General features: G+C 37.7%; 1 protein-coding gene across 2 annotated transcripts in view; it reads right to left on the bottom strand.

Moving 5' to 3' along the window:
• The window catches only part of OLFM3 (olfactomedin 3), a 221,555-nt gene that overhangs the window by 18,005 nt on the left and 189,510 nt on the right, over positions 1 to 14,040 (bottom strand). For both annotated transcript variants that reach the window (XM_010830964.1, XM_010830963.1), the window contains exon 4: positions 9,589 to 9,808. In XM_010830964.1, the coding sequence (XP_010829266.1) occupies positions 9,589 to 9,808 (220 nt within the window). The remainder of the gene's footprint in view (positions 1 to 9,588; positions 9,809 to 14,040) is intronic.

Raw genomic sequence — 14,040 nt, 5'->3', positions numbered from 1 at the left:
GTATCAATTCTTTGGTTCTCAGCTTTCTTTGTAGTCCAACTCTCACATCCATACATGACTACTGGAAAAACTGTAGCTTTGACTAGACAGACCTTTGTTGGCAAAGTAATGTCTCTGCTTTTTAATATATTGTCTAGGTTGGTCATAGCTTTTCTTCCAAGGAGGAAACGTCTTTTAATTTCATGGCTGCAGTTACTATCTGCAGTGATTTTGGAGTGCCGCCCTGCCCCCCAAAATAAAATCTCTCACTGTTTCCATTGTTTCCCTGTCTATTTGCCATGAAGTGATGGGACCGAATGCCATGATCTTAGTTTTCTGAATGTTGAGTTTTGAGCCAAGTTTTTCACTCTTCTCTTTCACTTAGGAAGAATAGGACTTAGGAAGTGCTTATTCTTCACAGTGAAAAGTGCTATTCTTCACTTAGGAAGAATAGGATTCCAAATCACTCAGTCGTGTCTGACTCTTTTCCACCCCATGGGCTATAGCCTACCAGGCTCCACCATCCATTGGATTTTCCAGGCAAGAGTACTGGAGTGGATCGCCATTTTATTCTCCAGGGAATCTTCCTGACCCAGGGCTCAAACCAGGATCTCCCATGTTGTAGGCAGATACTTTACTGTCTGAGCCACCAGAGAAGTTCTCAATTTAATTTGAGGAGGTATTCTTATAAATATCTCCCATTAAATCTCCAAGTTAAATCCCAGGCACACAGTTTGACTTTTCTGTTAATTCTTCCTTTCACTGAGATTTTTACTGTCTATTGCTTTAAGTGGTAAGCAGAGCAAAATATAAGGTATTCTGAATGAAATACTGCATTGCTCTTAAAAGAACAGATGGCAACAAAAACCAAGACTAAAAAAAAGGTTGTGTTTTTGTTGTCTTTTTTCCCCAAAAGATAGTTATTTTACAGTTGATGTACACTGATTTATTTCTTGAAAGCAACATAAAGCTTTTTATTTTAAAAATAGTATTTGCTCTCAGAGACCCTATAGACACTAATTTTTACCTATTATATTTCAGATATTTTATTATATTCTATATAGATTCAACTGAAACAAGACACAGATGATCCCTGACTTCTCAGTGCAGGGATAACTCCATAACATAGTAAAGATTAAAGAAAAGCAAATGGGAATTTTGTGTAAAATATCTGAAGTGCCATGGGGAAGAGGGGTGGGAGCATGTGGGAGACTATGCTAAGGGAATTCAGCCATGTTAAGGAGCAATCAGAGAAGTCTCCATAGAAAAGTTGGTATCTGGTCTAAAATTAAAAAGCAAGCTTTGAATTTGGATAAGTAAGGTGGAGAGGAAATTCAGAGTCCAGGAGGGGAAGAAGCATGCAAGATTGAGAAATTGAAAGGATTAGAGTGAGTGCATGATGAGAATTGGAGAGAAAAGGCCGAGTGAGGCAGAATCCATGTCATTGAAACAAACCATGAACAGCTATTTAGATTTAATTTTAAAGGAAAATCATTTAAACATGGTGTGCTATAATTAGATTTGCATTTCAAAAAGAGTATAAATATCTATTGTGGTGCAGCAGGAATGACTTCAGGTAAGGGGAGTGCTTCGGAGGTCTTTGTAGTATTCCATCTGAGAGGTGATGAGTGGTGTTCTTGATTAGGGTGGTGGAAGTGTGGATGTAAAGAGGTGGCTTTGAGAAATCCATGAGCAAGGGGTAAAGATGTGGTAATTGTGTGTGAGTGAAGTTCAGGGAAGAATCGAAAATGACTCTGACATCTTTCTACAGCAATTGGGTTCTTTTTTTGTTGTTTTTGTTTTTTTTAATTTATTAATTTATTGTTTTTTACTTTACAATATTGTATTGGTTTTGCCATACATCAACACGCATCTGCCATGGGTGTACACGTATTCTGGCCTGGAGAATTCCATGGACTGTATAGCCTATGGGGTCTCAAAGAGTTGGACACAAATGAGCAACTTTCACTTTAGTAACAAAGCAATGCCCAGGATACCTCAGTACATTTAACTCAGTAAATAAATATGGGTTCTGTTTACTGAGTTAAACGTACTGAGGTATCCTGGGCATTTCTTTGTCACTAAAGTGAAAGTGAAAGTTGCTCATTTATGTCCAGCTCTTTGGACCCCATAGGCTATACAGTCCATGGAATTCTCCAGGCCAGAATACAGGAGTGGGTAGCCTTTCCATTCTCCAGGGGATCTTCCCAACCCAGGGATTGAACCCAGGTCTCCTGCAATGCAGACGGATTCTTTACCAGCTGAGCCACAAGGGAAGCCCACTGTGGCTCTGTTACTATGTACCCAACAAAAGATACCATGCGTGAGAAAGAAATCTCAGTCTTTGAACTCAGAAGGATTTGGGATTAGAGTTGCTGCCTCCAACATGTACTTTTGGCAAATTTAAGCTGAGTATCTGTTCCATAAATTGCTAGTAATAATACCCGACCCACAGTTGCTGCAGCAGTTATGACTAACATACATAAAAAAGCTGGCAGTGTCTGTCAAGCAGTAGGCTCTCAGCATTGCTGCAGTTGTCTGCCTATGTGCTTATTCCCCACAATAATGCAAGCTTCTTGGCAGTAGAATGGCACTGCCTGCTACTCATCTTTGTATCCCCAAATACCTGGTTAAGTGCCAATGCACACTGGAGAGTTAATAAATATTTATTGAATGTACAAATAAGATTATTGTCACAATTTGGTTTTTCTTTTACAACTAATTTGGCATAAACATGATAAAGATTGTAACCCCAGTTGAAATTACTTACAATTTCAAGTTTCTAATGCTGTTACTTCTGTTAAACATCGAGGCTTAGAACTGTTCCTGTAATAGAAGGGTGTGTCTTGTATTTCACTAGATGGCACCAAACCATTGCCCTAAAATAGAACTAACATAAAGAAGTGGGAGAGGAGTGTAAAGGGCTGGAAAGTCAGAAAGCCTGATTATAATCTACATTAGATTTCTATTGGTGATCTCAGGGGTTGTACAAGAGCATTAACTGTGCTTTTCCAGTTAGATTCTCACAGGCATATAATTATAGTTTGCATGCCTTGGAATGTGATATGATTTAATTAAGCACAGGGGACTTATTCAGTCCCTCACAGGAGAAAATTAAGTACTTAGGAAACAGCATTACTGTACCTTATTCAGGCCACTAGGGTACATTGCTGTTGAAGCTTTTTTTTTCTTCTAATTTTTATTTTCTCTAAAACTTTAATTCCCTAGAAGAAATAAGCTGAATGGTGCCCTAGTGATCTCAGTGTCTTATGACTCCTTCTCATGACCTTATTAAGTTAAACTTTGCAGGCAATGACACTAGTTTGTTTTTTAGTTTCTTAAAATTCATGTGATGTACACTGACATTTTCCCTAAAAACAAATCAGCTGCAAAGGTGAGTGGAAATGTATTCCTCATAGTTGAAGTTTTATTTTCTTTCCCCAGTCCATTTTTACACTCTACTAATTGCCTGTTGTATGTTGAGGATTTTATGAAGAACAAAGATGTCACTGATGGATAAGTTACTCCTGTTACTATATTGCTGATATCATAATTATTCAATATCCCACTCTACATCTGAGCAGCATAGTAGCTGGATTTTAGACCTTTTTGGAACATTGAACTCCTGATATGTTTGTTTTTTTTTCCCCTCTACATTTACTGTGAATGGTCCTAATTTTATTTAACATCTATTTTCTGAGTCTGTATGTTCTAATATTTTGATATTCAGGCACTTCTTTATGAGATACTGCTGGGTAGGCAGCTAGAAGTGTTCACAGAGATAAGTTGGTCCAATCTGTACATATTTTCAGGGATTATAAAAACTAAGTAAAGTGTTACTCAAATTATAACTTGGTGTCACACAAAGTTATATATATATGTATTTTTTGATGTAAATATATGTACCTAACCAAGTACTTCCATTGAAATTGGAGTAATTCTTTTTCTAATGAAAAAATATGAAGATTCACTTATTTTTTCAAGAACCAGTGTGACTCTCACAGTGTCAGGGCTGTCTCTCTCTACCTGGAGATGTTTTCTATATTGTAATTAAGCCAATAGCAAACCTCTTTGCTCAGAGAGTCTCAGTAAATGGTTTTGATGAATTGGCATAAACATGGTGTGATGGAGAAAAGTACCCAAATGTTCCAAACCATTCTTGGGGCAAACGTATAAATGAGTTAGAATCACTGGTTGTGGCACTGGCCTCTTTGTTAAGTGAATAGGGATCTGAGGGTTACCGATAATCTAAAGTGAAGTACTTGTGATGTGAGACTATTTTCAGTATTTTGTAAGGTCATATCAATTAATCAAAGAGCATTCATCTCATTAAATAAAAAAGTAAATACTAATGTTATTGCTATTTGATATCTATATTTGCTGGGCCGGATGAAGCACAAGCTGGAATCAAGATTGCTGGGGAAATATTAATAACCTCAGATACGCAGATGGCACCACTCTTATGGCAGAAAGTGAAAAAGAACTAAAGAGCCTCTTGATGAAAGTGAAAGAAGAAAGAGAAAAAGTTGGCTTAAAGTTCAACATTCAGAAAACAAAGATCATGACATTCAGTCCCATCACTTCATGGGAAATAGATGGGGAAACAGTGGAAACAGTGGCAGACTTTATTTTTTGGGCTCCAAAATGACCACAGATGGTGACTGCAGCCATGAAATTAAAAGACGCTTACTCCTTGGAAGAAAAGTTATGACCAACCTGGACAGCATATTCAAAAGCAGAGACATTACTTTGCCAACAAAGGTCTGTCTAGTCAAGGCTATGGTTTTTCCAGTAGTCATGTATGGATGTGAGAGTTGGACTCTAAAGAAAGCTGAGCACCAAAGAATTGATGCTTTTGAACTGTGGTGTTGGAGAAGACTCTTGAGAGTCCCTTGGACTGCAAGGTGCTCCAACCAGTCCATCCTAAAGGAGATCAGTCCTGAATATTCATTGGAAGGACTGATGCTGAAGCTCAAACTCCAATATTTTGGCCACCTAATGTGAAAAGCTGACTCATTTGAAAAGACCTTCATGCTGGGAAAGATTGAAGGCAGGGGGAGAAGGGGGTGACAGAGGATGAGATGGCTGGATGGCATCACTGACTCAATGGACATGAGTTTGAGTAAACTTAGGGAGTGGGTGATGGACAGGGAGGCCTGGTGTGCTGCAGTCCATGGGGTCGCAGAGTTGGACATGACTGAGTGACTGAACTGAACTGATATCTATATTGTTGCTAGATTGTATATTTTTGATTAGGTAAAATAAAAATAGAATAGCATGTTTTCAGGTTGTTTTACTTGTTCTTCATTACCTAGATACAGTTTTGGCTCAATAAACTTTTTGTTGTAGTTACCAAAAACATGTTAACTAATTAATACAATTTATTTGACACATTCTTTCAAACTTGTGGTCCATGGTGGAAAATTAATAAAATGAGTCTTTGATATATATTGCTGATTGCAGTCCTGAGGCCTAAGGACACCATAGAGACATTATCCATGTTTCAGTAAGGAGAAATATGTTGAATTTGTGTCTGCATAGATTAACCCTTTTTGTCCCAAATATAATTTTTAATATTGGGGGAGATTCTGTGTCAGAAGTTATATGTGGATTGGAAAAAACAAACAGCATTGTGAAAGAGCTGAGATGAGTGTAGAATTACCTAACTGTAGTAGACATTTTTTTCCAGCTAAGCAAACTTAGAGAGAGTATATGTCAAAAGTAAGTGAGTAAGTAATTGTTAGTCACTCAGTCATGCCAGACTCTTTGTGACCCCATGGGCTGCAGCCCACCAGACTCCTCTATCCATGAGACTTTCCAGGCAAGGATACTAGAGTGGGTTACCATTTCCTTCTCCAGGGGATCTTCCCAACCCAGGGATCAAACGTGGGTTTCCTGCACTGCAGGCAGATTCTTTACTGAGTGAGCTACAAGGGAAGCCCTATATGTCAGAAGTAAAGTTCACTTCTAAATAGCAAATCCCAAGAGTTTTCTGTGTTATTCCTTCAAATACATAACTTGGCACACTCCAAGGTGATGACTAGGTGTAGAGCGTTTCTGTTGCTTGTCTTTGTTTTAGTAGAATCCATTTGTGCTAAGTAGGTGCCTGGACTTAGCATACAAAACCAGTGGCTTGGGTTTATTGTAAAATGGTAGGAATGACAGAGCGAATTGATATACAAGGTCTTTAATGGTTCACTAACAACAAATGGACCTCTTCCACATCAAACTGAAGCCCTACATAGACCAGTCCTATGTACTGTCATTTACAGAAAATCTTTACCCAGATGTTTTATGGGCTAACACCACCCTTATGGCAGAAAGTGAAGAGAAACTAAAAAGCCTCTTGATGAAAGTGAAAGAGGAGAGTGAAAAAGTTGGCTTAAAGCTCAACATTCAGAAAACTAAGATCATGGCATCTGGTCCCATCACTTCATGGGAAATAGATGGGGAAACAGTGTCAGACTTTGTTTTTTTGGGCTCCAAAATCACTGCAGATGGTGACTGCAGCCATGAAATTAAAAGATACTTACTCCTTGGAAGAAAAGTTACGACCAACCTAGATAGCATATTCAAAAGCAGAGACATTACTTTGCCAACAAAAGTCCGTCTAGTCAAGGCTACAGTTTTTCCAATGGTCATGTATGGATGTGAGAGTTGGATTGTGAAGAAAACTGAGCACTGAAGAATTGATGCCTTTGAACTGTGGTGTTGGAGAAGATTCTTGAGAGTCCCTTGGACTGCAAGGAAATCCAACCAGTCCATTCTGAAGGAGATCAGTCCTGGGTGTTCTTTGGATGCTGAAGCTGAAACTCCAATACTTTGGAGTTTCCTCATGCAAAGAGTTGACTCATTGGAAAAGACTCTGATGCTGGGAGGGATTGAGGGCAGGAGGAGAAAGGGACAACAGAGGATGAGATGGCTGGATGGCATCACCGACTCAATGGACATGAGTCTGAGTGAACTCTGGGAGTTGGTGATGGACAGGGAGGCCTGGCGTGCTGCATTCATGGGTTTGCAAAGAATCGGACACAACTGAGCAACTGAACTGAACTGAAATATGCATTTTAATACTTCTTTGAACCACTAAAGTAACTTAGATATTGAGAGCCCTCAAACAATTCTTTATTTGGGATTTTTTTCTTGTTTGGTGCAGACATCATTTAGCAAGCTATAAAATCAGTCTGTACATAGAACTAAATTATTTCTTGATTAAAAAAAGAATAAAATATAACAGCAGAATTTATGTCAGTAATGTTTACTTATTTTCCATTTGCAGTAAACTCCACAGTTTGAATTATAAAAGCAAACCATATAAAGGAGTTTTTAAGTGTTGTATTAAATGACTTTTCCCTTGCTTAGTCCTATGCCATCTTGACACAAATATGTGGCTGAAGGAGATAATTTTTTTTTGTAAGTAAAAGAGATTATTCTGTTAGTTTTTGAAATACCTAATATTTACTCTGTTGAAAGTTTAGAAATTGTTATAGGACTGCTTATAGAATTAATTTATTCAGCAAACTTTACTAATTTAATAAGATTTTTAGGCACTGAGAGATACAGCACTTAGAGTGAATATCATAGACACTGTACTTATTCTTGTGGAACAAAACTCTAACAAAAGAGTCATCCAGTTACACACAAAATGATAATGAAACATGGAAAGTCCAATCATTGATGAGATATCAAGATTTGAGAGCACCTAGCAGGAATGCAGAGGGTACGGGGGGAGGGCTGTGAAGATTCTGGTGAGGCATAACATTTAAATTGAGACCTGCAAAATGAATAAGACTTTGTCACCTGTGGCAAGTGAAAGTGTATTTATTGATAAAGAAAAGATAAACAGAGGAGAGAGTGTTTCAGGAAAAGGGACAAACCAAGCCTCAATACGGTCCTATGGTTAGAGTGTAGACCACGTGTGAAACTGGGACGTAGTGTGTAAGGGGAGAAAAGACAGGACCTGAAGTGAGGATGTGGGCTTCCCAGCTGGTACTAGTGGTAAAGAACTCACCTGCCAGTGCAGGAGATGTAAGAATCATGGGTTTGATCCCTGGGTCGGGAAGATCCCCTGGAGAAGGAAATGGCAGCCCACTCCAGTATTCTTCCCTGGAGAATCACATAGACAGAGGAGTCTGGTGGGCTGCAGTCCATGGGGTCACAAAGAGTTGGACATTACTGAAGTGACTTAGCAGCAGCAGGAGCAATGAGGATGTAGGGAGGACCACACATGAAGGGCATCCTAAGCCTCATGCCCTAGGAGCAACTGTATCCTAGGGCATAAGGGAAGCATAGGAGATTTTAAATAGAGGAAAATCATTTCAGATTTATATTTTAAAAAATCTCTTTGGCAATAATGTGGACAGTGGGTGGAGAAGAGCAAGTAGTGGAATCTACTCAAGTCATGACCTTAAGTGAAAAAGTATGGACCTTGCATGATGAGAAATAAGGAACTGAGGGTTACTGCATATGTGTTTACCCTTGGGGGTTTATGTTACTGCCTTCTGATTAATTTTGTTGGATTCTCTTGGAAATCCTGAGATGACTGCTGTAGGGCCTCCCATGTGGTTATTCCCCACTTTATTTTGAGATTGTGATTATTGAATGCAACATTTTGCAATTCAGCTGTTTTTATCATTTGGATTGCATCTGTAAAATAAGTAGTCTTTAAAATGTTCTTGTAAGTCATCCAAATTTTAAGTATTTATATTTATTCTCTGAATGTTTTTTTACTAGAAATTCTTGTTTTCGAATTCTTCAGTCCTCTTCCCAGTTTATTTCATATTCTAGAAAAGTTTTTCTTTTCCTTGAGAGAACACTTTCTATGGTTATTGAGCACCCCCCTTCCAAATCCTATCATATCACATCAACAACTAAAACATTATTTCTAAATGGACTTACAGCCCCTCCTTATTCAATTCGTAGACCCTTATTTATTTCATATAAGTTACAAACTAGCCTCCTGATGACTTCAATTGAGTAATTAGCTTATACACGCAACAGAAAAGTTTGTAAACTCAGACCAGGTTGAACCACATATTTTAGTAGTTAAGAATTCGAGTCCATGACTCAAGTCAAATGCTTGGCCCCTTGTAGAGCAAATATGCATTTGAGTAGGTGCCTCCTTTTTATTTCTTGAGTGGATCAGATCATGTGATGGCAGCTCTGCATGGTAGAGGAATGGTTGTCGTTTCCTTTAACATCGCTGTTTCACATTTGTTCCCAGGGCAATATCCTTTTCCGCAGTCTCTAACTTGCTCCACTACCAGAAATGGCTTCCCCCTTCCCAAGCAGTGATTGATCATCACCTATCCTCTCTGTCTGAAACAAAACTTATTATTTTCACAGTGTAGCTGATAGAATTGCTGTGTCTGTCAGACCTCTTTATTTCAAGTGATCAAACAGTCACAGGGTGCTCTGAAAGTCAGGCAGCCATTAATCAGAATGACCAGGAATGCTTAAGCCTTTAAGGAACACTTGCTTTACACTTAGAAAGCAGGCACTAGTTGCCCTATAATTAGGAGTTCATGACTATTTGCAAAATGCAAGAGAGCAGTTTTCATTGACACTACTTAAAAACACAAGCTGGACAAATGGAATTGCTCTACTCACTTAGCTTCTTCATGCAGTCACGAAGTCTGGTTTCCAAGCTGAGCACCCTCTGATGTAGCTCCTCATAGTCATAGGCACCGATCTCCTCCTGAATTCCCGTGAGGACAGCAGACAGATTCCGGATTTCCTCCTTGAATTGGGTGATTAACTTGGCATCTGTTTTGTACTGTTCTAGCACAGGAATCAAAGGCAGGAGCTCGTCCATCTTCTCTTTCAGCTCCTGTGAAAAGCAGCCAGTTGTTTCTGAGAGTCACTTAACCAGATCAAGCAGCTACATTCTTCGTCATGATGCTACAGGAAGATTATTAAAAAAGATTCATAATGCCTTACTGATTTTTTTATTGAAATTGGGTATTTCAGGAGCGTGTAAGTGGCCACATGATCATTAGTAGTAAATCCACTTATCTCACGATTCAGTACAAGAACATCCTTTAAATGGTTAGATGATTTTCTATGCAACTGATCCTTATCATAATGACAGAACTTCCTATGGCAGCAGTTAGGGGTTTATGTAAAATATTGCTTTCTGGTGACTTTTTATAAAGTGAACAATGCATTATTTAGTCAGGAAATATCAGTATGGTCCATCTTCTAAATATGAATTATTATAAATAGGTCAAATACCCTGTTTAGCCAAGTCTACTTACCCATTAACTAATTATCAATAATATAAGGGTATTTATAGAAAATTTTGAACCCTGGAAGAGCTTTTAACACTAACAGAGTTTTTCCAATTTTAGGCTTGTTCCATTCCTCCCTTCTACTCCTCCCTCTTTTTAATATCCTTCTTAGCACAGCATCATTAGGAATGTAAGTTCATCAAGTATAAAAAAATCATGCAAAGCTTTGCAAAGCTCAAAGAAATGTATGTTGCTGTTTACTGTTTTGAATTATTCGTTATACTCAGACTTCATTTGCCTTAGCATAGGTAATTTAGAGCTCTTTATGTAGGGCAGAGTTGCTTACCAGTGTAGTAAATTAACTCTTTCAAGGACTAAGGTGGTTATGATTTATGTAATAAATGAGCATAGAGTTTTTTGAAACGGAAACACTGATTTTTGTCTAGAGAACAAGAAGTATACTTTGCCAATGCAGTTTCTCCCTCATTCTTATTTTAGGAATGAGTTTCTGGCCATGTCACCTTTTTTTTTCCTTTCCTTTAAGTTGATGGTGGTACCCAGTAAAAATATTCCATGAGTTTGATTCAGTTGTAAATTTATTACAAATTTTCTCATTTGTGGAAGAGCTGTTACTGCTATGATTATTTGAGAATAATCCATAGGTGTTGTCAGAAACCAAGCTGTATGCTAACTAATTTAAGGAGCTGAAAATTGCATTTTACAATTACGTTTAGAAGATGTTATTACTGTCAATGTGTTAAAATAACAAGAGCTCCCATTGCCACCCTGATTTATGGGCTTCTGTATCTTGTGGGGAAATTTCCATGTGTTCTGTAAGACTGGAATTCTCAGCGTTTATCTGTATGTCCATGTTGAGTGGGAGGGAGCAGAGGGTCTTAATGATGAGAAACATTAATAAATATCACAGTCAAAAGGCAGAGTTGCAGAGCTTTGCTCATTTTAGTGTCTCATTTTGAAATAAACTTCTTAGTTTGAGCATTTTGTGCTATCCCTAAAGGAAGACACAATTGCTTCATTAGAATTTTAATAAGAAGAGTTCTGATAGTACCATTTACTGCACATTATAACAACTGTTACAGTGATGAGTTTTACATTCTACTTATGGGTATATTGAAAAGAGAGCAATTCAGATGACATTTTTGGTGGCATTTTATTTCCTCTAAGCTAAAATCTATATATAGATATGGGTGAAAGTGTTAGTCACTCGCCCATGTCTGACTCTTTATGGCCCCATAGACTGTAGCTCATCAGTCTTCTTGTCCGTGGAATTCTCCAGGCAAGAATACTGGGGTGGGTTGCTATTCCCTTCTCCAGGGGATCTTTCTGACCCAGGGATCGAACCTATATCTCCTGCATTACAGGCAGATTCTTTACCATCTGAGTTACCAGTTTATATGTATATAAATTTTGGAATCTTTTCAAAAATTTATAATTCAATTATTGGCAGTCAGTTCTAACTCAGGGCAATTGTCAGAGAGCAATGGAAAGTCTAACTAATGTATGTATCAAATACTTCAAATATGAAAGTAGAGTAACACAGATCTGTGTGCTTAATAATCCTTTCTTGAATTTCACATTCTACTACATTGCTCTTATAGCAAAGAGTATAGCTAGACTGTCTTACCCAACCAAGATCTCTTCATAGAAGAATGACAGTCTCAAGTATGATATTGAGACAAGTTTTTTTTTTTTTTTAATCATAAAGGATACGGAAGATACAACATACTTAGATTTTTTGGCAAGTTGAAGATGGTGTGCTAGAGGAGGATTTTCTTCCAAGGTAAACGTATTAAATGGTAAACTTACTTTTGGAATGTGCCATTTCTTCTTCTCAAATATGGCAGCTCAGCAGCTAGAGCAAAATCTGACTCGTGGTAGGACTTGGTGAATAAACACATTCAGCAAGTATATATTGAGCATTTAATTATTATTATTATATTTAATTCAGAGAACTATGGTTTAGTTGGAGAGGCAATGTAGCATTGGTTTAAAGAGGTTTAACTTAGGTGTTGGACTTTGTAGTTCTGATACATATTAGATATACGATCCTAGATGAGTTGCATGATTTCTTTGTACATGAGTTTCTTCATCTGAATGATGGGAATAAGCATAGTGTCTACCTTACAGGATTTTTGTGAGGATTAAAGTAGTTAATATATAATATATTTAAAGTTATTGAAACTATATGTTGAATACATGTAATTCTTCAGAAAAAATGATGCTATTATCATTATTGCTACATGAATTTTGACATACAAGTTCAGTATATACATGGATTACATGAACTAGGAAAATCAAAATCATTATGTCCTATGATGCCGCCTGAAAATTAAGTTTTCTTATTGGCAACTTGTCTGCTGCTAGACACACTTATAGAAGAGGCAGTTTTCTCTCTCTTTTATTTTTTCTCCCAGCCTTGTATCTTTTTGTTTCTTTGTCTCCTATCTTCTCCCAAAAGTTCCCATAGATGCACATACATCATCATGTGTCACCAACTCTGCCAGCCCTGGTCCCGCAAGCAGTTCTTTGGCATGAGTTCTATATTGTCCATCTAACTTTGAATGATTTTCACTTTGAGCCAGAAACTCTGAGCTTCTCTCCTTCTGTCCCTCTTCCTTTCTGGGAATGCTCCCTAGGCGCTGTAAGTGCCGGCTTGTCATTTCTTACTTGGTTGATGGCTGCAGCATCTGGCTCACTGTATTGCTGTATACACTAATCTTGAATATTGAAAATTGACATAGAAAATCTTTTGGTTTTCTTGCTCTCCTGTGTGATTTAATATTTTCTGGGGAAGAAAGTGAGCACTAGTCCAAAACCATTTTCTTGATTATTGGTAAATCTTTCCCTGAAAAGATTTTTGATAACCCTTCCCGTGAAGTTGTCTAAACAAAATTAATCACTTCTCCCTTTGTGCTGTCAAGTAATGTTTATGTCTCTTTTTACTGTCAGTGTGACCAGTTTGTTAGGTCTCTTTCACAGAAGAGAGTTTATGTGTTATATACCCAGCAGAGGGCCCAACACTGTTTTGTGCACACTATGTGCTCAATAAATATTGGTTAAAATTAATTTGTTTGCTTGTCAACCTTATATCCTTCTGTGTTTACCATTTCTTCATAAATTCTCTGTCCTTCTAAGTTTGCTTATTGTCTCATTCACAGTAATCTTTCAATTTATTTTTATTTTCTAGGCCTTGCTCTGATTTGTTATAGTTTCTTAACCTTCTGGCTTTGCTTGCTTCTCTCTTTAACCTCAAGATTCATCACGTTAGTCCCCTCTCTCATCAGTACCCTGAACTTTCTTACCCTCTTGTCCTTCTTTTGTATCTTTCTGATAAAACTTTAAAACTGGCTCTCTATTCAGGCTCCTGAGCAGCAATGAAGGAAATGACAAAACAATGATAATTTCTGCCATATTAAACTGTGTCATCCAGAGATCCTATTTTGTGACCCTATCTCCCTGCCAATCACAGTTATGTGTGAAAATAACTTCTGATGTTTGACCAAGAACTTGAATTCAGGACCATTCCCTCAGCCTTAGCAACGAATCTTACTTCCTAGTTGGCAGGGAAAGCAGAGGCTATTATGTTTGTAAAATCTTAGTCTGTTTTATAAACTATGTCCTGTGCCTTTGTCAGGCAGACTGTGTCTTTTTCATAGAAGATCAAATGGCATTATCATGGTCAGATTTTATTTCAGTCTATGACAGTGTCATAAACGTCCACATAGTGTGCTCAAAAGCACCATTTCTCCATTTTCAGTGTTTCTAGATACTCAATAATGGCTTAAAACACGGAAAAAAAAAAAAAAAAAAA

The sequence above is a fragment of the Bison bison genome, unplaced genomic scaffold, assembly GCF_000754665.1.
Source record: "Bison bison bison isolate TAMUID 2011002044 unplaced genomic scaffold, Bison_UMD1.0 scf7180017864519, whole genome shotgun sequence".
In the NCBI taxonomy this organism is placed as follows: domain Eukaryota; kingdom Metazoa; phylum Chordata; class Mammalia; order Artiodactyla; family Bovidae; genus Bison; species Bison bison.
This window is presented reverse-complemented; position numbering and strand designations above follow the sequence as displayed.